The 26277-nt window shown below is 42.9% G+C and overlaps 1 protein-coding gene across 6 annotated transcripts in view; it reads right to left on the reverse strand.

Moving 5' to 3' along the window:
• DHDDS (dehydrodolichyl diphosphate synthase subunit) overlaps nt 1-26277 on the reverse strand; it is a 64897-nt gene that overhangs the window by 17713 nt on the left and 20907 nt on the right. Inside the window, exons 1-7 of one of the 6 annotated variants that reach the window (XM_056557426.1) lie at nt 10441-10516; nt 6622-6696; nt 6422-6538; nt 5633-5775; nt 5276-5392; nt 2368-2469; nt 528-657 (exon numbers count right to left, since the gene is read on the reverse strand). In XM_056557426.1, coding sequence (XP_056413401.1) covers nt 528-657; nt 2368-2469; nt 5276-5392; nt 5633-5775; nt 6422-6538; nt 6622-6684 — 672 coding nt within the window. In that variant the 5' untranslated portion in view covers nt 6685-6696; nt 10441-10516. Of the gene's footprint in view, nt 1-527; nt 658-2367; nt 2470-5275; nt 5393-5632; nt 5776-6421; nt 6539-6621; nt 6709-10440; nt 10530-26277 lie in introns of those variants that run through there. The other 5 variants (XM_056557428.1, XM_056557427.1, XM_056557425.1 and 2 more) reach the window with 5 other exon arrangements.

Consider the following 26277-nt stretch of genomic DNA (forward strand, 5'->3'; position numbering starts at 1 on the left):
TCTATCCCTTCAATATTTAGAGCCACTTGTGCAAAAAATCTCTACATGTCGGTGCATAGTACACACAACCATCTATAAGGGATAGAGTTTAAAGGGTTTTCCCCAAAAAGGACATTTAGCAGATATCCTGTTCTCAACTGTATCAGCCAGTCCCATAGAATGGAGCAAGGGCATGCGTATTTGAATTGAACACTGTTCAAATTCCTACTTAATATAGACATGCAATGACTTAGGACCCAACATAATAATCGTAGAGGTCACATCATTGAGCACCCTAGTAATTAATAAGAAAATAAAAACCAAAATTTAATTAAATTGTAATAAAAAAAATGTTATATATATATATATATATATATATATATATATATATATATATATAAAAATAAAAACCCCAAAATTCTAATAATTCTAAGCTTCACATGAAAACCTGTTTAAACAATATGCCATTTTCTGATTACGTATTCCATTTAAGCATTGGCTTATACATAAAATTATATTACTTTTATTGAAGAAATAACAATACGTACCTGCCATAGAAGAAAGTCACTGAGTCGAACTTCACCAGAGGTACGGATAAGAAGGTCAGGGTCAGGTGAGTTTGAGGTGTACAAACATTGGTCCAGAAGATTCTCGGACACATCGCTAAGAAACAAAAGACTTTAAAAGGAGATTTGTCATTCTTTTCAAACGTATGGCTAACTTACTTTTGCTTAGGTGTGACCTATTTATCAAATAGTCGCACGACCTTGATAAATAAATCGCACGTAAGCAAAAACCAGGAAACCTGCTTACAAAAGTATTTTTTTAAGCAGAAAATTTTTCCCTTATGTTAATGGCCGAAGTTCTTTATCAACCCTTTATTACCACTAGTGTTGCTAGAGTGTGATGGGGAGGGGGTGTAAAGCACTGGGTGACACCCTGACTGGCCTCCCTGGCACTAAATAGCTGCACTATCTATCCCGCAACAACCCATCCACCCTCTTCAGAAATCAAAAAATATTAAAAACATACTATGTCGCACCATGAATATCTGTAGGCTTTTAAAATTTTGAGGCCGCATTTTGTGACATTGTTGGGCGGGGTCTTGCGTCGTTGCACTGAGGCCGGAGTTTACGCCCGGAAGGAAGACAGCGCAGCACCAACAGGCACATAAACAATAGTAAAGGACCCCCCCCACAAAAATAAAAAAACAAATAAAATAGGGGTAAGGGGGGGGGGGGGGGGGTCTTATCAGTGTGTGTGTGTGTGTGTGTGTGTGTGTGTGTGTGTGTGTGTGTGTGTGTGGAGGGGGTCATTGTGACTTATGTTAGCCGACTGTTTTGTGGTTTTTGGATCCGGTTTATGGGTAGTTTCCGCTTTCATGAGGAATGTAGTAATGGGGAGGGTGGGGTGCTGGCATAATGCACAGTAATTGAGGGGACAGTGGCGGATCGGGGGGGGGGGGGGGGGGGGGAGCAATTGCCCCCCCCCCAATGTTGCTGCCCCCACCTCCGTACTCTAGCATGGTGGAGCGGGAGCTGTCAGCTTCTGCTCCACCATTAACCCACCTTTCTCACGCTGCTTGCTCTTTGTTTGCAGAATTTGAGCTGCGGGGATGCGATCCACAGCAGAGCGGTGCAATGACGTCACATCATCGCGTCGGCGCAGGGAGATCAGATCACTGCAGCTCGCAGAGTGCCCAAACAGTAAGCTGTTTGCTGGGATAGCTAATTTTCATTTTTGTAAGGACACATTTATGCCTCTAAGCGCCGGAGTACTCCTTTAACATCTAGCTGTAAACCTTTAAAGGGGTACTCCGGTGCTTACACATCGTATCCCCTATCCAAAGGATAGGGGATAAGATGCCTGATCGCGGAGTCCCGCAGTTGGGGACGCCCGGGATCATGCACGGGGCACCCCGTTTGTAATCAGTCCGCGGAGCGTGTTTGCTCCGGGTCTGATTATGGTCCACTGCACGGCCGGCGGCGTGTGACGTCACGCCTCCGCCCCGTGTGACGTCGCGCTCCGCTTGACGAGGGGCGGAGCGTGACGTCACACGAGGGCGGAGGCGTGACATCACACGCCGCCGGCCCTGCGGTCCCCGTTAATCAGACCCGGAGCGAACACGCTCCGCGGACTGATTAAAACGGGGTGCCCCGTCCATGATCCCGGGCATCCCCAACTGCATGATCCCGGGACTCCCGCGATCAGGCATCTTATCCCCTATCCTTTGGATAGGGGATAAGATGTGTAAGCACCGGAGTACCCCTTTAAATGTTATTCAAAAAATTCCACCTCAGTAGCAGTTTGAAAAACACAAATATAACTAAACTTAAAACATCCATATAATCCTCAAAGAGAAAAGAAAACAAAAACACAAATCCATACCTGGGTTCTATAAGACCTTCTTGTACTCCCCAAGCTACCTCGCGAACAGCATTGCTGATCTCATGTCGGGATGTGTAAGCAAAACAAACATTTAAAAAACACCTTAAAGAAAATCAGAGGAAAAAGTGTCAATTAAAAAAATATATTAAATAGGATTTAGGATTTTACCAACTTTTAATACCTTTAGTCAGAACTTTTTATATGTTGTTACTGATGAAAATTAAAGAAATTGTCTAAATATTCTAAAAAAAAAAAAAATAAATAAAAAAAAAGTGATATCATTGATTCATGAAGACCAAATTGTTTTTTTCTCAACGAGATCCACCTCAGCTAATATTAGAAGATTATTCCCGAGTTTTCAAATACCTCCGGACTCCCCCAAGGATAGGACCATATTCTCTTTGGATGCTCAAAAAGCATTCGATTGTGTGGAATGGCCCTTTCTTTGGATGACTCTGGATGAAATGGGTTTTGGCCCACAGTTTATCTCATGGGTAAAGTTATTATATAAGGAACCCAGGGCCTGTATTAGAGCTAATGTAGGACATCAGATAGATTCACATTGCATCGTGGAACCAGTCAATGGCAAAAATGCCTTTGCTTTTTGCAATAATCATGGAGCCTCTTGCAAATCATATTAGGAAAGCAGGTCAGATTGAAGGTTTTAGATATGTTTCTTATGAAAATAAGATCGCATTTTAAGCGGATGATGCATTACTTTTTTTTGAATGATACAGATTCTTCTCTTAAGGCAGCTCTAGAGGTGATAAACAATTTGGGATAGTATAGGGGATCTTTATAAATTGGCAAAAATATTTCCTAATGTTAATAGAGATATAGAGAAAATACAGGTAAATGAAGAGGTTATGATTAATTGTGTAAAAAAAATTAAATATTAGGTATAGAAATCACTACTCAAATTAATGAGGATGAAACATTAAATCTGACGCCATTGTTGGATGGATTTAAACGTAAAACATTGGACATGCAGTTCCGGGCACCGGGCATGTGAATTTTTTCAGGCCCTTAGCCCTGCTTCGGGCAAGCAGGGCTGGACCTGAAAGCCCCCGACAAGCACGGCGGCGCTCAGAGGAGTGTATGGATCGAGCTCCAGACTGGTGCCGGCTCCGTACTCCGCAGCCACCGGCTGTTTTCAGTAGCTGGGGGGGCGCCACTAATAGCCAGCATTTGGCAATCGCCGCAGCTGGCTATTAACCCTTTAGTTTGCTGCTGTCGAAGCTGACAGCGGGGTCTAATGGGACATGTGAATGCTCCCTGGTGGGCTAGTAGGGTAGCGCAATCGCTGGCGGGCGATCCACTATAGGAGGTAGCCGGAGGGCTTACCTCTGCTTTCCTGGTATCAGTGGCTCTGTCATTGATAGAGCCTGGCTGGACTAGGTTCTATCAATGGATCGCAGAGCACACAGATCAATGGAGTTCAATAGAACTCTATTGATCTGTATGAGGAATCTAATGATTCCTCCTAAAAGTCCCCTAAGGGACTAATAAAGTGTAAAAAAAAAAAAATATTCTAGTTTAAAAATAAATAAAAGAAGATTAGAAGACACACATTAACCCCTTCCATATTAAAAGTTCAAATCACCCCCTTTTCTTATATAAAAACATGTAAACATAATAAAAACAAAACATATTTGGTATCGCTGTGTGCGTAATTGTACGAACTATTAAAATATAACATTATGTATCCCGTACGGTAAATGACGTAAAAAAATTAAAATACCAAACCACAGAATTGTAATTTTTATAATATCCCAGAAAAAGGTACAGATACAAAAAACTGATTATAGTGCCAAAAATTAGCCCTCATACGCGGAGGGGAAAAAAAAAATTAAAAATTAAAAATTAATAAAGTTCCAATTAAAATTTTTTTAAAAAAGTTCAGAATTTCTTAAAAATTGGTAAAACATGACAGAAACTACAAATCTGGTATTGCTGTATTCAGGCGGCCTAAAGTATCAAAACAACATCTTAGCTCAACCACAAGGTAAATGGCGTAGAAAAGAAAACCACCAAATTTGCTAAATTATCTTTTACTATTTCAATTTCACTTCACCAATATTGTTTTGTTCTGGAGAATATGTTATGGAAAAATTTAAAGGTATCATTATAGTAGGTATTTATGGCTATTACAGGACGGAGGAGGAAAAAACGAGAGTGTAAAAGCGAAAATTGTCCAAGACAAGTGGATCGTCATGAGGGACAAGTAGATTTTGCTTCATTTTAGTCCCGTGGACAAGTAGTTTTTTATTAAATTTCCACACCCCTGTGGTTACAAGCAAATCTGTGCCAAATAATTAATACGCAATTTAGAGATCTTATCTGGAATGGGCGAAAACCAAAAATAAAATTAGAATTTTTATATTGTTTTAAAGACGAGGGTGGATTGGCTCTGCATAATCCATGGTTATATTTTTTGGCATCTCAATTACAGCATTTATTAAATTGGGCAAGGAATACATTTGATACTTCAGGAGATATAATGATTCAGAATTATGTATCTTGTGAACAACTTATGATTCCATTGGAAAGTGTATGTTTTGTTGCCTCAGTTGGCAACAATGACATTAATATATAAGGTGTGGAATAAAGCTAAACAGATTAGAGAAGTGGGTTACTTAAATGTTTATACCCCTTTATGGGATAATGGTGCCTGATCTGATTTTGGATGCTGGGAAAGAGCGGGGATTCGATGGCTTGGGGACTTATTTAAGGAAGGGGGTCTTTAAATCATTTAATGAATTCCAGGAGGAATACAATATCCCCGAGACCATCAGAAACCATCAGAAGGAAGAAATGTTATATACACTTAACTGCATTATGTCTAGCATTTACAGCTGCCTACAGACTGATTTTTCGTAACAACAGAAAATTTTGTTTAAATACTTACTTAGAGTAGGTCTTTGTTTCCAGGACTGCCTGTGCAATTAGCTTTTGGATGTCTAAAGGAAGCAAACTCAGGTCACCGATCACCCGTATACAAACTTCATGTTTCTGAAGTTTATCTCTGGAGAAAACATAAGTTGAAATGTAAAATATCATTCGACACTTTTCTTAGTAGTTGCAATACATGAAAAAGTTGAACTTTTAAATGGGGTTTCATAGACAATAATATTAATGGCCTATCCCTTGAATAGTCCATCAATATCAAATTGATGGTGGTGGGGAAGGGTTGACTTTTAGCACCTCCAATGGTCAGCTTTTTCCATTATTCAATATTTAGACAAGGAACTGTAAATGTTATTACTTTTCTTCAAGCAGGCGAGTGAACTTCTGTCGAGCTAGTTCCATAAGGCCATCCACTTCTTCCTTAGAGCGCTTGAAATTTTCTATGCTGAAAGCGTATACTGTCACCTCACAAATTCCAAGGTTTAAACACCAGCGCAACGTCTACATGGAAGGGGGATAAAGAAAATTTGAGTTACTGCATCCTTATTTAAGACTAGATTAACCTTTTCCCGCACATTTTTTTTCCCTGAAGAAAACAGACAAACACTACCAGTGTGCTCTACGTGTAAGGTGCCTGAACACAAGTATTACACATCTGAAGATAGAAATAAGTCACGGAGCACTCACTGCTAACTTGCTTGCTTGTATCTTTATCCTCTATTGCACAACTGCATAGACATAGCGGGATGTAGAGATGTTACATGTGGGGAAGAACCCGTTTATGCACTTCACTCCCTGGCTCACTGCCATTTCTGTCTCACTACAGAAGACAAGCTCATTATAAGTCTATAAAGCTTGTTTCTTGCAATGAGTTGAAAAAAGCTGCAAGCCAAGAAGTGAAGCACTTATATGTGTTAAAATTGTTTTCTTATGTCAGGGAAACGTTAATAAAATCATTTGGCTACTTCACATGCATGTTTGTAAAACTGTAGCTAAATGGCCTAATATACCTTGTATTTAAAAGAAAAATAAATTGAAGATCCCCCAGGTATACCTGAATTTCTACCTAGCAAATATAAATCGATTTATTCTGAGCCCAGGTCTCCACACTACAAATTTAGAAGGCTCAATTCTAGGAACCTCTTACCTCAGCAAGCTTTTCGAATCCCTGCGAATGGCCCTCCTGTCTCTCAACGTGGCATTTTTGGGCATATCTTCGATTTCCATCCATGATAAATGCAACATGTTTGGGCATTGGGCCAGCCTGTTTTTAAAAGGAAATAAATATGGTCACAACAATGTGACATTACCAGTATAGAAATATACACAATGGAACGGCCTTCCTACCTTAAGGACATTTGCACATAAGCGTTCAATCAATGATAGCTCCTTGTCACGAATCCAAGACATGTTGAGGCAAATCTAAAAATAAGACTTATTTAGGAAATGATTCTCTCATTGGTAAAACTTTCATGTACAATTAAACATTAAGGGTAGGGTCACACGTAACATATGTGCAGCGTATTTCACGCAATGCAAAATCTGCTCCATATTCTCCTATAAGCAGACACACACGGCTATCCAGCAGCAACCCTGTGTACGCAGTAAGGTTTGGAGGCAGACCCCGCGCGCCAATATGACTGTGACAGGCAGACCCGCTTCCAAACCTTACTGCACACACAGGGTGGGTTACAGCTGGGTATTTTTGTGTGTCTGCTCATAGGAGAATACGCAGTGTATTTCCTGCTACATAGCAAGTTTTGTGCAGCGTGAAGTATGCTGTGTATATGCTACATGTGACCCTACCCTAAAACAGTATTGATTTTGAAATTTTCAAAGACTTATGTAATTAGTGCTATTTTTTTAGCACCAGATTTTCAGAAGTTGGGCATGGCTTTTGAAAATTTGGGGCACATTTGTCCCGCATATACAACAAGAAGTTAATACCAGGTTTACTTGGTATTAAGTGCAACCCTTTATTTGCGGCAGAAAGTTGTGTTTAACCTTTAAAAATAGGGTGATAACATCACACAAAACCTAGCCACAAAAAAAATAAATAAAAGGCTAAAGGGGTGCTAAATATCTAAATATGTGGCGCTAATAGTGTGCGTACATTTTAAGCCAATGTGGTGCAGCTAAAGCAAAAAAAGTGGAGCTAAATTAATGTTTGTGAGAGAAGTTGGATTCCAGTTGCCCGATCCAGTTTTTCTCTAGGAGATAAACCACTGGCAGAGAAGTATGGCAGCATTTATTTTCCCTCCTTTTCACATTCAGAAAACATGCACCTTTGGCCAGGCCAAGAGGGCATGTGTATATGGTGTGGAACAGAAGACTCAGCTGCTAACAAAAATTGGATTCAGTCGACAGCTGCTTTGTATTTAGTATTTATAGGTCCCGTTTAAAAGGTGTATTCAGATTTCAACAAAATAAATACTAAAATCAAAAGTCAAGAATGACACTTGTTTTCTGGGACTGTGCCCAAGTTGGATAATACTCAGGGTGTCATGCTGGACTTTTTCCAACAATTGGGGCACTTCAAAATCAGAACAAATTGATCATACTAAACAAACAATAAATGACCGATTTATTTAAACCAGAATCATTTCCATTTACTGTAACTTCACTCATGTCTACTTCACACTGCACACCTTGTTAATTTTAGGACACATACATGCTGGCGTACCCACTAAATTTTAGATTAATGTTGTACAAAATAATTGTGTAAGAATTTTTACAGACTACTCAAATAACCCATTTGTGGCACTAAAATTTTTCCTTAAAAAAAAATAAATACATAAAAAGAAACATCCATAGTATACAGCTTTGTACACATTTTGGGGTGGGTAACGTACCGAGCCGTTTTTTTTTTTGTTGGGTGGCTTCGCTATTGTTTATGTGCCTGTTGGTGCTGCGCTGTCTTCCTTCCTGACAAACTCCGGCCTCAGCACAGCGACGCAAGTCTCCGCCCACCAACGTCACAAAATGCGGGCTCAAAACAAAAAAGCCTCCAGAGTACGGATATTCATGATGCGGCATAGTATGAGGAGGGTGGATGGGTTGTTACGTGATAGTTGGAGTGCAGCTATTTAGTGCCAGGCAGGCCAGTCAGGGTGTCACCCGATGCAGTACCCCCCCCCCCCCCTTCCAGTCACTCTCTAGCAATGCTACTGGTAATAAAGTGTAGATAAAGAACTTAAAGGGGTTCTCCGGTGCTTCAATATCTTATCCCCTATCCAAAGGATAGGGGATAAGATGCCTGATAGCTATCACACCCCCTCCCGTAGGCTTGCATTGCGGGGCGGAGCGCGACGTCACACGCTGTACGCCCTGTAGTCGCCGGTAATCAGTCCCGGAGTGAACACGCTCCGAGGACTGATTACAAACGGGGTGCCGCGTGCATGATCCCGGGGGTCCCCCGCGGCGGGACTCCCGCGATCAGGCATCTTATCCCCTATCCTTTGGATAGGGGATAAGATGTTTAAGCACCGGAGAACCCCTTTAAGCCATTAACATAAGGGAAAACTTTTCTGCTTTAAAAAACACTTTTGTAAGTAGGTTTCCCTGGTTTTGCTTACGTGCGATTTATCTATCAAGGTTGTGCAACTATTTGATAAACAGGTTGCACGTAAAAGCCATGTGTTTGAAAATAATGATAAATGTCCTTCCATGTGATTTGGGGCAAGGAAAGGTTATATATTTTTACGTTTTTAGCATCAAACACTCTTATAAATGATGCTTTTACCCAAATTAAGGGTTATGTTTTAAAGTGTACACATCCCACCGCTATCCTTCTCTTACACCCTTTAACCAATGTGTGTAAAGCTAATACAGTTTCTGTATTAGTTTTTAATGTATCTGCTTAATGTCATTCAGTAGAAAACGTCCGTTTAATTTAAATGGAATTAAACATAAATAAATAAATAAATAGAAACCTCTGGCCTGGTCATGTGATGAACACGGGTATCTAGTTCATTAGGCAGGGTTCACATGTATCAGTTCCAATAGGATCAAAAACTAACCAACTGATGGAAAAAAGCTTAAGTTGTCATCAGGCTTTTTCATCATTGATATTACAAAAGTTTGAGAGCCAGCTATGATACGTTCTCTCTCTGGTGTCTGGACCAGTCCACATCCCCACTAAGGCTGCATTCACATCTCGTTTTTGCAATACGGGTCCCGTATCCTGTTTCTGTACAAAAAACATGTCTCCAAATCGGACCGAAACGTATGCAACCGTATATGCCGCCTCACGTTTTTAAACCGTATATGGTTTGAAAACGGATGCCCATTTGCATACGTTTTAATAAGATTTCCTTGAAAAAAAAAAAAAACGGATACGGTTTTACGTTTGTCAACATTTTAAATAAAGTTCCTTTTTTTTTTTATTGAATTCCCCCCCCCCCCCCCCCCCAAAAAAAAAAAAAACTGAATTGTGCAAACCAGATGTAACCGTACGCACATACGGTTACCATAGAACTCTATTTTAAAATAACCATATACAGGTTGGATACGTTTTTTGACCGGGACACAAAACCGTAGTAGACTACAGTTTGATGTACCGTTAAAAACCCATACATGATGCAAAACGTACACAACCTGATGCTACGGTTGGCATACGGTTTACAATGAAATGTCTATATATACAGTTTGCTATACGGTTCAATACGGTTTTTTTCAATGAAACCGGATACGGCAACCGTATTGCAAAAAAGAGATATGAATGCAGCCTTTCACAGCAGCAGATGCCCTGAATGATCGTACTACCATGCCAGAAGAAAATAGAATAGACTGACAAATAGATTATATATGAATGACAACAAGCAGAGATCTCAAGGAGTTGGTAGAGAAAGTTTATAGAATTGTATAACTTTATTATGAAAAAGAAAATCCCCCACACTGCCCAATAGCCACACACATATTACAGCAGATCGCCACACGTAACTGAACATATGGGTCTGTATCTGTGCCTCACATATAGGAGACACAACTAATAGTAGGAATGACTCTACCCAGATGTCCTTGCACGATATACCTGCGGCTGTGCTCAAATTGGGGCTCTAAAGCAACACAGCTACAGGTTGCCGAGCATTTGTTTTGTAGCGTACTATAATAAACTGCACGGTAGTGAATGTGACATATACACTTTCTATATAAAGCCGAACAGACCTCTCTTACCCAAGTCTCATCACCTTCTATGTATGAAAGACTTCCGCATTCACAGGCAGCCGGGGACGCGCTCAATACTGACCTCAGCCGGTCGCCGTCTCATGACGTCATCAAACGAGCTGGCTGATTGGTTCATTGGTGAGCACGGAGTTCGCCATGGACCAATCGCGGAAGGGTGAGGTGTTGTGTGGTGACTGCGGCGGTAGAGGCTGCGCTCGCTGTAAGCTGCAGGCGGGACGTGGTGTAATGGTTTGTAGGTGGATACCTGGTTATAGTGGCGCGTCTCTGCCAGCATCTGTCATTCACCGAACCTTTGCAAAATAAAGTTACCTCAGGATAGATGGTGGCATGGCCCCTATAATAGTCCAAATAGTACAGAATTGTTACAGGATGCGAGAATTTCCAAAACCACAAGCCTAATGTTCCCTTCTAGGAGAAAAGTGTATCGCGGTTGTAGGAATTCAGACATTGCTGTAATTCGTGCAGTGGCGGATCCAGAGTCTAGTCTCGGGAGGGGCACTATCGGCCTATATTCACACGGGGAATATTCACACTATCGGCCTATATTCACACGGGGGAATATCCACGCGGAAAATAGTATATACAGTAGCCCCTCAAGTTACAATATTAATTGGTTCCAGGACAACCATTCTATACCATATCTTGAGACCAGAACTCTGGAAACCTGGTAATTGGTTCTGAAGCCCCCAAAATGTCATCAAAAATAGGAAAAAGTGAGGATTAAAGGAAAATAAGTAGATAACTAATATAGATAAAGCAAATCCTTACATATAAAAGTAAGAAAGATCTGCTGGGAGCGGTAAATCGCAGTCTATTTCAGTGTTTTGCAACCAGAGTGCCTCCAGCTGTTGCAGAACTACAACTCCCAGCATGCCCGGACAGCCGAAGGCTGGGAGTTGTAATTTTGCAATAGCTGGAGGCAACCTCTTTGGGAAACACTAGTCTATGTAGAGGACAGGAGCTTCTTCAGGGTCCTGTACAGAACACGCAATGTCCTAAAAAAAGGAAAATGGAGCCGCCCTCACCTGATGCCCAAAGGAGAAGCTAACCCTGGTACAGGTAAAGAGTACAGAACATGTAATACCTCCCTGTACTGTAGGGGGGCGCTACCAGTCACTGCATACACTTCAATAATACAGGTAAAGAGTACAGAACATGTAATACCTCCCTGTACTGTAGGGGGCGCTACCAGTCACTGCATACACTTCAATAATACAGGTAAAGAGTACAGAACATGTAATACCTCCCTGTACTGTAGGGGGGCGCTACCAGACACCAGTCACTGCATACACTTCAATAATACAGGTAAAGAGTACAGAACATGTAATACCTCCCTGTACTGTAGGGGGCGCTAGCAGACACCAGTCACTGCATACACTTCAATAATACAGGTAAAGAGTACAGAACATGTAATACCTCCCTGTACTGTAGGGGGCGCTAGCAGACACCAGTCAGTGCATACACTTCAATAATACAGGTAAAGAATACAGAACATGTAATACCTCCCTGTACTGTAGGGGGCGCTACCAGACACCAGTCAGTGCATGCACTAAAGTAATACAGGTAAAGAGTACAGAGCATGTAATACCTCCCTGTACTGTAGGGGGTGCTACCAGACACCAGTCACTGCATACACTTCAATAATACAGGTAAAGAATACAGAACATGTAATACCTCCCTGTACTGTAGGGGGCGCTACCAGACACCAGTCAGTCCATGCACTAAAGTAATACAGGTAAAGAGTACACAGCATGTAATACCTCCCTGTACTGTAGGGGGCGCTACCAGACACCAGTCACTGCATACACTTCCATAATACAGGTAAAGAATTCAGAACATGTAATAGCTCCCTGTACTGTAGGGGGCGCTACCAGACACCATTCAGTCCATGCACTAAAGTAATACAGGTAAAGAGTACAGAGCATGTAATACCTCCCTGTACTGTAGGGGGTGCTACCAGACACCAGTCAGTGCATGCACTTCAGTAATACAGTTGTTTTACCAGTGAAATATCCATTCTGATTGGTCGGTTCTTCCAGCCATTGACACGTTTCGCAGATTCCATAGCATTGTATGTTGAGTCTGGTTTCAAGTTACAGTGGTCCAGAAAATACTATTGTATGTTGAAACTATTGTATGTTGAAGCCATTGTAAGTTGAGGGATCACTGTATTATTACACAGTATAGTATAGTGGCAGGGCCCCCCCACCCCCTGGATCTGCCCCTGACTTCATGTGACCTTCACAAGTCATACAAATTGTTTAAACAGGCATTATCATTAAAGGGGTACTCCACTGGGAAACTTTTTTTTTTTAAATCAACTGGTGCTAGAAAAGTTAAACAGATTTGTAAATTACTTCTATTAAAAGAATATTAATCCTTCCAGTACTTATAGGCTGCTGTATAATCCACAGGAAGTTCTTTTCTTTTTTAATTTAATTTCTGCCTGGCCTCAGTGCTCGCTGCTGACACCTCTGTCCATGTCAGGAACTGTCCGGAGCAGGATAGGTTTGCAATGGGGATTTGCTCCTACTCTGGACAGTTCCTAAAATGGACAGAGGTGTCAGCAGAGAGCACTGTGGTCAGGCAGAAATGAAATTAAAAAAGAAAAGAACTTATTGTGGATCATATAGCAGCTGATAAGTACTGGAAGGATTAAGATTTTTTAAGAGAAGTAATTTACAAATCTGTTTAACTTTCTGTCACTGGTTGATAAAAAAAAAAAAGTTTTCCAGTGGAGTACCCCTTTAAAATATTTTTTTTTCATATGATACAGCAGGTCAAATAAATAAGATTTGTAATTTGCTCCCTGTAAAAAAATTTTTTTTTGTCACTTTCATGGCCTTATAAATCTGGCCACTAGGGGGGGGGGGGGGGGGGGGGGGTCTCCTGCTGGACTGGCAGGAGACCAAACTCAGCAAGTGCAGTCTGGCCATAGGCAGTGAATAGCACTTGTTCTCTGCCTGTATTTCATATACAGGCAGAGCGAGTGCTATTCACTGCCTATGGCAAGACAGCACTTCCTGAGCCTGAGTAGTGCCAGATTTATAAAGCCATGAAAGTGACATCAAAAGACATTATTTATTTTACCTGCTGTATCATATGCAAAAAAATTATTTTAAAGGACAGTGCCCATTTAAGAAAAGGGTTATCTGGCAATTAAAAACAAATTCCCTGGGGGAGATTTATCAAAGGATTTAGACTGGTTTTTCTTGTCTAAATTTGTCGCACAGAAAGTCTCAGTCTAAATCTGTGCGACTTTTCTGCGACTTTTGCTCTAGAGGATGTTTAGAACATGATGCATGCAAGTCTATTTTAGACTGAAATGCATTGAAAAATGCATTGGTGCTGAATTTATCAAAAGCGACTTTTCAGCGACAAGTCGCATAGGCTGAAAGTACGCCGAAATGTCAGAACATGTTGGAGCAGGTTTAAATATAGACTAAAGCATAGACCATGCAGTCTGTGCACAGAATTTATCAAGAGCTGTGCGCCATTTGATAAATTAGGCGCACAATAGAACAGACTAACCCTCTGTAGTTTGGTCTATATTGATGCGGGACATAGACAACTTTGATAAATATCCCCCCCTATCCCTAACTTTTTGGGGGACATTTATCAAAACCTGTCCAGAGGAAAAGTTGCTGAGTTGTCCATAGCATCCAATCAGTTTGCTTCTTTCATTTTTGAAAAGGTCCTTAAAAAAATGAAAGAAGCGATCTGATTGGTTGCTATGGACAACTCAGCAACTTTTCATCTGGACAGGTTTTGATAAATCTCCCCCAATCTCTGCAACCTTAAGAGACCAGTTCAGTTCTGAAGTGGATTTGAGTGGTCTGTATGCTTGGGTACAATCACATTGCTTTCCTGACCCTTTTAGGCCCCTTTCACACTGCCGTTGCTCCCGTCGAGAACGGCTGTCAAAGTCAATTTTTTTCTGACTTTAATGGCTGTTCTCATGACGGGGAGCAACGGGTCCCAGCGGATCACATTTACTATTATGGGGGCCACCGGGCACTGTTATGAATAACGGGACAAAAAGACAGCACAAGCAGTAGTTTTATCCCGCTATTCTGCCCGGCTCTCCTGACGGCCGACACACTGACGTGTACTGACAGCAGTGTGAAAGAAGCCTTAATTGTAGGGCTACAACTATTATTTGATAAGATCGATTACACTCTGTTTGTCAAGTCCCCCCTGACCCACTGCTTACCAATCACGCGTGCTGCTGCTTCTCTGCTCCCCTCTCCCGACGCTTGTGGGTGCTCTACATTGTGCCTCCATTTTATGGAGCCTCAGCCTGCCCTGGAGGACCTCACCTGTACTACTGCCGCCGGTAGGCCAGTTTCCTGTTGTTCAATATGCCCTGCCACTGTTACTGCCGCATTGCATGTTAACACACATATGGGGCGGGGGTATCTGCAGAGCATTGCACCCTAGTGTCATCTACAGACACTGGGGTGCAATGCTCTGCACATAGCCCCCATGTGTATAGCAGTGTATGTATGTGTGTGTGTGTATGTGTATATATATATATATATATATATATATATATATATATATATATATACACAGTCATGGCCGAAAATTAAGTATTTCTCATAGAACGGTATTGCAGTAACACATGTTTTGCTATACACATTTATTCCCTTTGTGTGTATTGGAACTAAACCAAAAAAGGGAGGAAAAAAAGCTAATTGGACATAATGTCGCACCAAACTCCAAAAATAGGCTGGACAAAATTATTGGCACCCTTAACTTAACCCCTTAAGGACCAGGCCATTTTACACCTCAGGACCAGAGCGTTTTTTGCACATCTGACCACTGTCACTTTAAACATTTATAACTCTGGAATGCTTTTAGTTATCATTCTGATTCCGAGATTGTTTTTTCGTGACATATTCTACTTTAACATAGTGGTAAAATTTTATGGTAACTTACATCCTTTCTTGGTGAAAAATCCCAAAATTTGCATTTTTCTAACTTTGAAGCTCTCTGCTTGTAAGGAAAATGGATATTCCAAATAAAAAATGTTTTTATTCACATATACAATATGTCTACTTTATGTTTGCATCATAAAATTGACAAGTTTTTACTTTTGGAAGACACCAGAGGGCTTCAAAGTTCAGCAGCAATTTTCCAATTTTTCACAAAATTTTCAAACTCACTATTTTTCAGGGACCAATTCAGGTTTGAAGTGGATTTGAAGGGTCTTCATATTAGAAATAGCCCACAAATGACCCCATTATAAAAACTGCACCCCCCAAAGTATTCAAAATGACATTCAGTCAGCGTTTTAACCCTTTAGGTGTTTCACAGTAATAGCAGCAAAGTGAAGGAGAAAATTTACAATCTTCATTTTTTACACTCGCATGTTCTTGTAGACCCAATTTTTTTATTTTTACAAGGGGTAAAAGGAGAAAATTTATACTTATATTTGTAGCCCAATTTCTCTCGAGTAAGCACATACCTCATATGCCTATGTAAATTGTTCGGCGGGCGCAGTAGAGGGCTCAGAAGCGAAGGAGCGACAAGGGAATTTTGGAGAGTACGTTTTTCTGAAATGGTTTTTGGGGGGCATGTTGCATTTAGGAAGCCCCTATGGTGCCAGAACAGCAAAAAAAAAAAACCACATGCCATACAATTTTGGAAACTAGACCCCTTGAGGAACGTAACAAGGAATTAAGTGAGCCTTAATACCCCACAGGTGTTTCATGACTTTTGCATATGTAAAAAAAATATATTTTTTTTTCACTAAAATGTGTGTTTCCCCCCAAATTTCACATTTTTGCAAGGGTTAATAGCAGAAAAGACCCCCCAAAATTTGTAACCCCATCTCTTCTGAGTATGGCGGTACCCCATAAGTTGACCTGAAGTGCACTACGGGTGAACTACAATGCTCAGAAGAGAAGGAGTCATATTTGGCTTTTTGAGAGCAAATTTTGCTCGGGGGGCGTGTCGCATTTAGGAAGCCCCTATGGTGCCAGAACAGCAAAAAAAAAAACACATGGCATACCATTTTGGAAACTAGACCCCTTGAGGAACGTAACAAGGAATAAAGTGAGCCTTAATACCCCACAGGGGTTTCACGACTTTTGCATATGTAAAAAAAAAAAATTTCACTAAAATGTGTGTTTCCCCCCAAATTTCACATTTTTGCAAGGGTTAATAGCAGAAAAGACCCCCCAAAATTTGTAACCCCATCTCTTCTGAGTATGGAAATACCCCATGTGTGGACGTCAAGTGCTCTGCTGGCGCACTACAATGCTCAGAAGAGAAGGAGCGCCATTGAGCTTTTGGGAAAAAAATTGTTTGGAATGGAAGTCAGGGGCCATGTGCGTTTACAAAGCCCTCCGTGTTGCCAGAACAGTGGACCCTCCCCACATGTGACCCTATTTTGGAAACTACACTCCTCACAGAATTTAATTAGGGGTGCAGTGAGTATTTACACCCCACTGGCGTTTGACAGATCTTTGGAACAGTGGGCTGTGCAAATGAAAAATAAAATTTTTCATTTTCACGGACCACTGTTCCAAAAATCTGTCAAACGCCAGTGGGGCGTAAATGCTCACTGTACCCCTTATTACATTCCGTGAGGGGTGTAGTTTCCAAAATGGGGTCACATGTGGGTATTTTTTTTGGGGGGGGGGGGTTTATGTCAGAACCGCTGTAAAATCAGCCACCCCTGTGCAAATCACCAATTTAGACCTCAAATGTACATAGTGCGCTCTCACTCCTGAGCCTTGTTGTGCGCCCACAGAGCATTTTACGCCTACATATGGGGTATTTCCGTACTCAGGAGAAATTGCGTTAAAAATTTGGGGGTCTTTTTTTCCTTTTAACGCTTGTGAAAATAAAAAGTAAAGGGCAACACCGGCATGTTAGTGTAAATGTTTTTATTTTTTTACACTAGCAAGCTGGTGAAGCCCCAACTTTTCCTTTTCATAAGGGGTAAAAGGAGAAAAAGCCCCCCAAATTTGTAGTGCAATTTCTCCCGAGTACGGAGATACCCCATATGTGGCCCTAAACTGTTTCCTTGAAATACGACAGGGCTCCGAAGTGAGAGAGCGCCATGCGCATTTGAGGACTAAATTAGGGATTGCACAGGGGTGGACATAGGGGTATTCTTTGCCAGTGATTCCCAAACAGGGTGCCTCCAGCTGTTGCTAAATTCCCAGCATGCCTGGACAGTCAGTGGCTGTCCGGAAATGCTGGGAGTTGTTGTTTTGCAACAGCTGGAGGCTCCATTTTGGAAACACTGCCATACAATACGTTTTTCATTTTTATTGGGGGGACAGTGTAAGGGGGTGTATATGTAGTGTGTTACTCTTTATTATGTGTTAGTGTAGTGTAGTGTAGTGTTTTTAGGGTACATTCACACTGGCGGGTTACGGTGAGTTTCTCGCTAGAAGTTTGAGCTGCGGCGAAAAATTTGCCGTAGCCCAAACTTGAAGCAGGAAACTTACTGTAAGCCTGCCCTTGTGAATGTACCCTGTACATTCACATGGGGGGGCAAACATCCAGCTGTTTCAAAACTACAACTCCCAGCATGTACTGACAGACCGTGCATGCTGGGAGTTGTAGTTTTGCAACAGCTGGAGGCACACTGGTTGGAAAACTTTCAGTTAGGTTCTGTTACCTAACTCAGTATTTTCTAACCAGTGTGCCTCCAGCTGTTGCAAAACTACAACTCCCAGCATGTACTGATCGCCGAAGGGCATGCTGGGAGATGTAGTTATGCAATAGCTGGAGGTACGCAACTACAACTCCCAGCATGCCGAGACAGCTGATTGCTGTTTGGACATGCTGGGATTTGCAGTTTTACAACATCTGGAGGGCTACAGTTTTAGAGAACACTGCAAAGTGATCTCCAAACTGTGGTCCTCCAGCTGTTGCAAAACTACAATTCCCAGCATGCCCTGACAGCAAACAGTTGTTTGAGCATGCTAGGAGTTGTAGTTTTGCAAGATCTGGAGGGCTACAGTTTAGGGACCACTATATAGTGGTCTCAAACTGTAGCCCTCCAGCTGTTGCAAAACTACATATTCCAGCATGCCCAAACAGCTGTCTGGGCATGCTGGGAGTTGTAGTTTTGCAACATCTGGAGGGCTACAGTTAGAGACCACAGTATAATGGTCTCAAACTGTACCCTCCAGATGTTGCTAGGCAACTCACCGGCTTCCGTCGGATCCAGCCGCACGTCATCGCCGCCCACCGATCTCTGTCGCCTGCATCCTCCGTCGCCCGCCCGGATCGGTAAGTGGATCTTCGGCGCCGGTCCCCGTCGTTTCCCCGTCCTGCCCCGCCTATTGTGGGAGGGCAGGACGGGGAAAACGAAAGTAAACCCCCCTGCCCCCGATCTGCTATTGGTGGTCGCGTCTAGACCACCAATAGCAGGGATAGGAGGAGTGGCACCCGTGCCACCTCACTCCTATCGCTTCAGGGGGATCTTGGGTGTCTTAGACACCCGCGATCCCCCTTACATTCCAGGTCACTATAGACCCGTAATGACCCGGAATCGCGCAAATCGCAAATGCGATTTGCCGCGATCGCCGACATGGGGGGGGGTCTGATAACCCCCCTGGGCATTTGCACGGGATGCCTGCTGAATGATTTCAGCAGGCATCCCGCTCCGATCCCCGCACGGCGGGGACTAGAACTGCCCATGACGTAAATGTACGTCCCTGGTCCTTAAGACCCAGGGTGTCGGGACGTACCGTTACGTCATGGGTCCTGTAGGGGTTAATATTTGGTTGCACACCCTTTGGAAAAAATAACTGAAATCAGTCGCTTCCTATAACAATCAATAAGCTTCTTACACCTCTCAGCCGGAATGTTGGACCACTCTTCCCTTGCAAACTGCTCCAGGTCTCTCTTATTGGAAGGGCGTCTTTTCCCAACAGCAATTTTAAAGGGGTACTCCACTGGAAAAACATTTATTTTTATATCAACTTGTGCCAGAAAGTTAAACAGATTTGTAAATTACTTCTATTAAAAAATCTTAATCCTTCCAGTTCTTTTTGGGGGCTGTATACTACAGAGGAAATGTCATGACCACAGGGCTCTCTGCTGACCTCTGCTGTCCATTTTAGGAATTGTCCAGAGCAGGAGAAAAAATCCCCATAGCAAACATATGCTGCTCTGGACAGTTCCTAAAATGGACAGCAGTGGCCAGCAGAGAGCACTGTGGTTGTGACATAAGAGAAATCCAAAAAGAAACAAACATTTCCTCTGTAGTATACAGCCCCTAAAAAGTACTGGAAGGATTAAGAGTTTTTAATAGAAGTAATTTACAAATCTGTTTAACTTTCTGGCACCAATTCATAAAAAAAAAGAAAAAAAATTCCACGGGAGTACCCCTTTAAGATTTCTCCACAGGTGTTTAATGGGATTTAGCTCTGGACTCATTGCTGGCCACTTCAGGACTCTCCAGCGCTTTGTTGCCATCCATTTCTGGGGGCTTTTTGACGTATGTTTGGGGTCATTGTCCTGCTGGAAGACCCAAGATCTCGGACGCAAACTCAGCTTTCTGATACTGGGCTGTACAGTGCGACCCAAAATCCGTTGGTAATCCTCAGATTTCATGATGCCTTGCACACATTCAAGGCACCCAGTGCCAGAGGCAGCAGAACAACCCCAAAACATCATTGAACCTCCACCATATTTCACTGTAGGTACTGTGTTCTTTTCTTTGTAGGCCTCATTCCATTTTCGGTAAACAGTAGAATGATGTGCTTTATCAAAAAGCTCTATCTTGGTCTCATCTGTCCACAAGTCGTTTTCCCAGAAGGCTTTTGGCTTACTAAAGTTCATTTTGTAATCCTACAACCAATTTCCAACACAGTCTATGCTACCCACATAAATATGCACTCCTACAAAAAAAATGGTAGACTGAAACAGCTGTACCAAAATTGTATACTTTATTGAGAATCACAGAAAAAACATTAAAAACACATTAAAAGGCACAGAACAAACACGACAGAAAGAAGTACCCACAGGTAAGTGGCAAAAAATACTGGGCAGAGAAACAAAAATTTTTTCCCGGGATGCCAGATATGTTATTAAAAGTGTGAGGTAAATCTAACAGGTACAAAAGATAAGTACCGTTGAGGGTATTTATTGCAAGAGAGTCCCGGCAAAAAAGTGCTACAGTGCATGTAAACATCACAGTAAAGTACATGTATCATACCTCAGGACCTATTGCACATACCCTAAAGCCCTTAAAGGGGTACTCCTCCCCTAGACATCTTATCCCCTATCCAAAGGATAGGGGATAAGATGTCAGATCGCCGGGGTCCCGCTGCTGGGAACCCCCGGGATCTCCGCTGCGGCACCCCGCTATCATTACTGCACAGAGCACACTCGCTCTGTGCGTAATGACCGGCGATACAGGGGCCGGATCATCGTGACGTCACGGCTCTGCCCCTCGTGACATCACGGCCCACCCCCTTAATGCAAGTCTATTGGAGGGGGCATGATGGCCACCACGCCCCCTCCCATAGACTTGTATTGAGGGGGCGGGCCATGACGTAACGATGCTCTGGCCCCTGTCATTACACACAGAGCGAGTGTGCTCTATGCAGCAATGATAGCGGGGTACCGCAGCGGAGATCCCGGGGTTCCCCAGCAGCGGGACCCCGGCGATCTGACATCTTATCCCCTATCCTTTGGATAGGGGATAAGATGCTAGGGGCGGAGTACCCCTTTAATCCAATCATTATGCTATGTGTACTACACGCAGCATGCAGAGATAAATAGGCTGGCAAAAAATACCCCCTGCTTAGACAAAACAGGTCCCCCCAGAATTGCACAAAATACCTGTGGGTCACGCAGAACGTTTCCCTAACACACGTTTCGCTTTACGCTTGTCAAGTTCACGGTGTCAAGTTCATTTTGGCAAAATGTAGTCTTGCCTTTTTATGTCTCTGTGTCAGCAGTGGGGTCCTCCTGGGTCTCCTGCCATAGCGTTTCATTTCATTAAAATGTTGATGGATAGTTCACACTGACATTGATGTTCCCTGAGCCTGCAGGACCGCTTGAATATCTTTGGAACTTGTTTGGGGCTGCTTATCCACCATCCGAACTATTAGCTACAGTGCCAAGGGTTGCAAACTTCTTGACAAGTTTGTACTCTTTCGACAAAGGCAAATCTAGATCTCTGGAGATGGACTTGTAACCTTGAGATTGTTGATATTTTTCCACAATTTTGGTTCTCAAGTCCTCAAACAGTTCTCTTCTCCTCTTTCTGTTGTCCATGCTTAGTGTGGCACACACACAGACACAATGAAGTGAACTTATTTTTATATTGTCCACACCTGTTACTTGCCCCAGGTGAGTTTAAAGGAGCATCACATGCTTGAAGCAATGTTACTTATCCACAATTTTGAAAGGGTGCCAATAATTTTGTCCAGACCATTTTTGGAGTTTGGTGTGACATTATGTCCAATTTGGGACGGGGACAGCACAGCCACAACAGCAACTTGGACAGGTCACACCGCTTCCTCTGCCACGCTCTCGCTCTCAGGCAGTTGGTCTTGTGACAGTGTGCGACTCCTTCATCGTACCATGTGTGTAGGGCACGGCGGTGTCACGCTGTTCTTCACATGGTTTGCCTTGGCGAACGTAGTCACACAGGGGAGGAACTGCTATAATTCATTCGTCAAGAAATTGGAGTATGGCTTACTCCACAAAAACTGGCAATGGGAACCATGGTGACCGACAACGGGAAGAACATCGTGTCCGCGCTGCGACAAGGAAGTGTGAAACATGCGCCCTGCATGGCACACGTGTTGAATCTGGTTGTCAAGCACTTCCTGAAGTCTTCACCCCATTTGCAAGACATCCTAACAATGGAAAGGAAACTGTGCATGGACTTCAGCCACTCGTACACCGCAAAGCACACCTTCCTTGAGCTGCAGCATCAGAATGGTATCCCACAATATAGTCTTATTTGTGACGTTGCCACACGTTGGAATTCCACCCTCCATATGTTGGACAGACTATACAAACAAAGAAAAGCCATCACCAATTTCTTGATGATCCAAGCAGATAGGTGTATTCCCCTGTGTAACGTCAATGTGAACCAGTGGCAGCTCATACGTGACACCTGCCATTTGCTGAGGCCCTTTGAGGAAGCCACATTATTTGTAAGTCGTCTGGATTACAGGATGAACAACGTAATTCCACTCCTACATTGCATACAACAAATGATTGAAACGATGGCTGGTAACGGCAATGGAGACGTTGCACCTACATCTCACAGCTACATGAGCCGTGTGGGGGCTGAACTGGAGGAGGAGGATGAGGGTCAGAGTGGAGCACAGTTTAGGTTTGATGAGATGGGCGGTGTTTCTAGTCATCGGACCTGAGAGGAGGAGCATGATCAGCTAGAGGGTTATTATGAGGAAGGCGAGACAGAGGACCCAGACACACCGTGGCATTATGCAGTGGAAATGGAGGCAGGGAGTCCCTCCGAGTCACTGGCATAAATGGCACGATGCATGCTCAGTTGCTTGCGTAGTGACCCCCGAATTGTCATAATTTGTCAGCGGGATGACTTCTGGCTCTCCACCTTATTGGACCCTCGCTACCGTCACAGAATGGGGGCCTTTTTTTACACCCACTGAGAGGGAGGACAAACTGACCTACTACAGAGAGATCCTACGTAGTCAGTTGGCCGATGCCTATTGGCGACATGGTCCATCCACTCACAGGTCTGACTCGGGGGGCCCTCTCCGCTCACCTTCCACTGCCATGGCTGCTGGGGAGGGGAGGGGTGGCAGGAGCAGTACCAGCTCCATTACCAACAGCCTAAGTCTACAGTCGATGATGAGTAGCTTTCTTCACCCACATAGTGAAGCAACTGGTCAGCAGCAGGTAGACATGGAGCAGGACCTGAACCAGCAGGTGGTGGCATACCTTGACATACCCATACCAACAAACCTTGAAGATCCGCTGGACTTCTGGGCAGCTAAACTTGATTTATGGTGCAACTATCAGAGTTTGCCCTGGAAAAGCTGTCCTGCCCGGCCAGTAGTGTGCCATCAGAGCGGGAGTTTAGTGCGGCCGGGGCCATAGTCATCCCAAGGCGAACTCGTCTGTCTGCATAAAATGTGGAGAGACTGACCTTTGTGAAGATGAATCAGGCATTGATCAGCCTGGATTTCCAGCCACCAATGCCAGATGCCTCAGAGTAGATTGATCATGCTGCTACACCAACACTTCACAATTATGGTTATGAAACCCTCTTGGGTTATCAATTAAGGTTATGAAACCCTCTTGGGTACTGCGAATGCCTGCTCCTGATTGCTCCTTTATCTTTCAGGAACTACTTGCCTCACTGATGCTTCTGGCCTTGGGCCTTTAATTTTTGGATGTTTAGCAGTAGTTAAATACATGCTTAATGCAAATTTCAACATTGATCTTTAAATGGAAAGTGTTATGAAACCCACTTGGGTACTGCGAATGCCTGCTCCTGACTGATCCTGTGTCTTTCAGGAACTACTTGCCTCACTGATGCTTCTGGCCTAGGGCCTTTTATTTTTGGATGTTTGCACTAGCTACATACATGCTTAATTGAAATTTCAAAATTGATCGTGCAATGTAAGGGGTTATGAAAGCCTCTTGGGTACTGCTGATGCCTGTTCCTGACTGTGTGTTTCAGGAACTACTTGGCTTATTGATGCTTCTGGGATTGGGCCTTACATTTTTGGATGTTTAGCACAAGCTAAATACATGCTTAATAGAAATTTCAACATTGATCTTTCAATGTAAGGGGTTATGAAACCCTCTTAGTTACTTCTGATGCCTGCTCCTGACTGCTCCTGTGTCTTTCAGGATCTACTTGGCTTACTGATGCTTCAGGGCTTGGGCCTTAAATTTATGTATGTTTTGCACTAGGTTATATACATGCTTAATTGAAACTTCAACATTGATCTTTCAATCTTAGGGATTATGAAATCCTCTTGTGTTCTGCTGATATCTTTTCCTGACTGTGTCTTTCAGGAACTACTTGGCATACTGATGCTTCTGGGCTTGGGCCTTAAATTTTTGGATGGTAGCACTACCTAACATGCATCTTCAATAGAGATTTCAACATTCACTTTTTAGGGGTTGTGAACCCCTCTTGTGTACTCATGCTGCTTCCTGCTCCAGTCTGTCAGCCCGTTGGTCCTGTGATAGTGTTCGACTCCACCTCCTCATCCTCCACCATGTCCTCAGCCTCCACTGCCCGGACAAGTCTCAGTGGCCCTTCAGCATACCATGTGTACAGGGCATGGCTATGTCACGCTGTTCTTCACATGGTTTGCCTTGGCGAAAAGTGTTGGAAACAATGGCTGGTCAGGGCAATGGAGACATTGCACCTACATCTCACGGCCACATGAGCCTTGTGGGGGCTTGTTAGATTTGGCTCTTTGTACCCACATGCCGGGGTCCGGGACACTAAAACTTGGGAGTTAAAAGTTAAATTTCAAAATCATTAATTTAAATTTCAAAATCTTAAATTTAAATTAAAAAATGTCAATGGTCTCCTCATGCTGCAGCCAACTCCAGGCTGTGTCATTCAGGCAATATATGGTTTACTGATACTGCTGCTGGGCCTGGGTCAGGGAATAAAAATTTTGGTATGGTAGGTAGCACTAGCTATCCATAATCTTCATTTTAAATTTTAAAATTGTGTGTGTTTTTTCTTGGGGATTGTGAAGCCCTGGGGTCTCCCCATGCTTCAGCCAACTCCAGGCTGTGTCATTGAGGCAATATATGGTTTTCTGATACTGCTGGTGGGCCTGGGTCTGGGAATAAAATTTTTGTTATGGTAGGTAGCACTAGCTATCCAAAATCTTTGGTTTAAATTTCTGAATTCATCTTTTAATCTTAGGGATTGTGAAGGCCTAGTGTCTGCCAACTCCTAGCTGTGGCATTCAGCCACTATATGGTCTCCTCATGCTGCCAACACCTCCATGCTGTGTCATTCAGCCACTTTATTGTCTCCTCAAGCTGCGGACACCTCCATCCTGTGTCATTCTGCCACTATATGGTCTCCTCATGCTGCGGACACCTCCTCGCTGTGTTATTCAGCCACTATATGGTCTCCTCATGCTGCCAACACCTCCATGCTGTGTCATTTAGCCACTATGTGGTCTCCTCATGCTGCCAACACCTCCACGCTGTGTCATTCAGCCACTATATGGTCTCCTCATGCTGCCAAAACCTCCACGCTGTGTCATTCAGCCACTATATGGTCTCCTCATACTGATGCCACCTCCAGGCTCTATCATTGTGCCGCTCTGCAGCAGTGATTCTAAAAGCGATGCCGGTAATCTGCATGTTATTCTGAATAACAGTATTATTTCACTACCCCAGCACACTCCATATGCGTGTTAGAACAAAGTGTTCTATACCCCTATTGAGGCTCTTTGTAGGCTAGAAATAGCCTTTTTTAACTCCTTGGGGACGTAGCCCATTATAACCCTAGGAACAGGAGCATTTTTTGCAATTCTGACCACTGTCACTTTAAGCATTAATAACTCTGGGATGCTTTTACTTTTCATTCTGATTCCGAGATTGTTTTTTTGTGACATATTCTACTTCATGTTAGTGGTAAATTTTTGTCGATACTTGCATCATTTCTTGGTGCAAAATTCCAAAATTTGATGAAAAAATAGAAAATTTTGCATTTTTCTAACTTTGAAGCTCTCTGCTTGTAAGGAAAACAGACATTCCAAATAAATGATATATTGATTCACAAATACAATGGGGGACAGTTATCAAAGGATTTAGACTGTTTTTTCTTGTCTAAATTTGTCGCACAGAAAG

The sequence above is a fragment of the Hyla sarda genome, chromosome 2 (assembly GCF_029499605.1).
Source record: "Hyla sarda isolate aHylSar1 chromosome 2, aHylSar1.hap1, whole genome shotgun sequence".
Lineage (NCBI taxonomy): Eukaryota > Metazoa > Chordata > Amphibia > Anura > Hylidae > Hyla > Hyla sarda.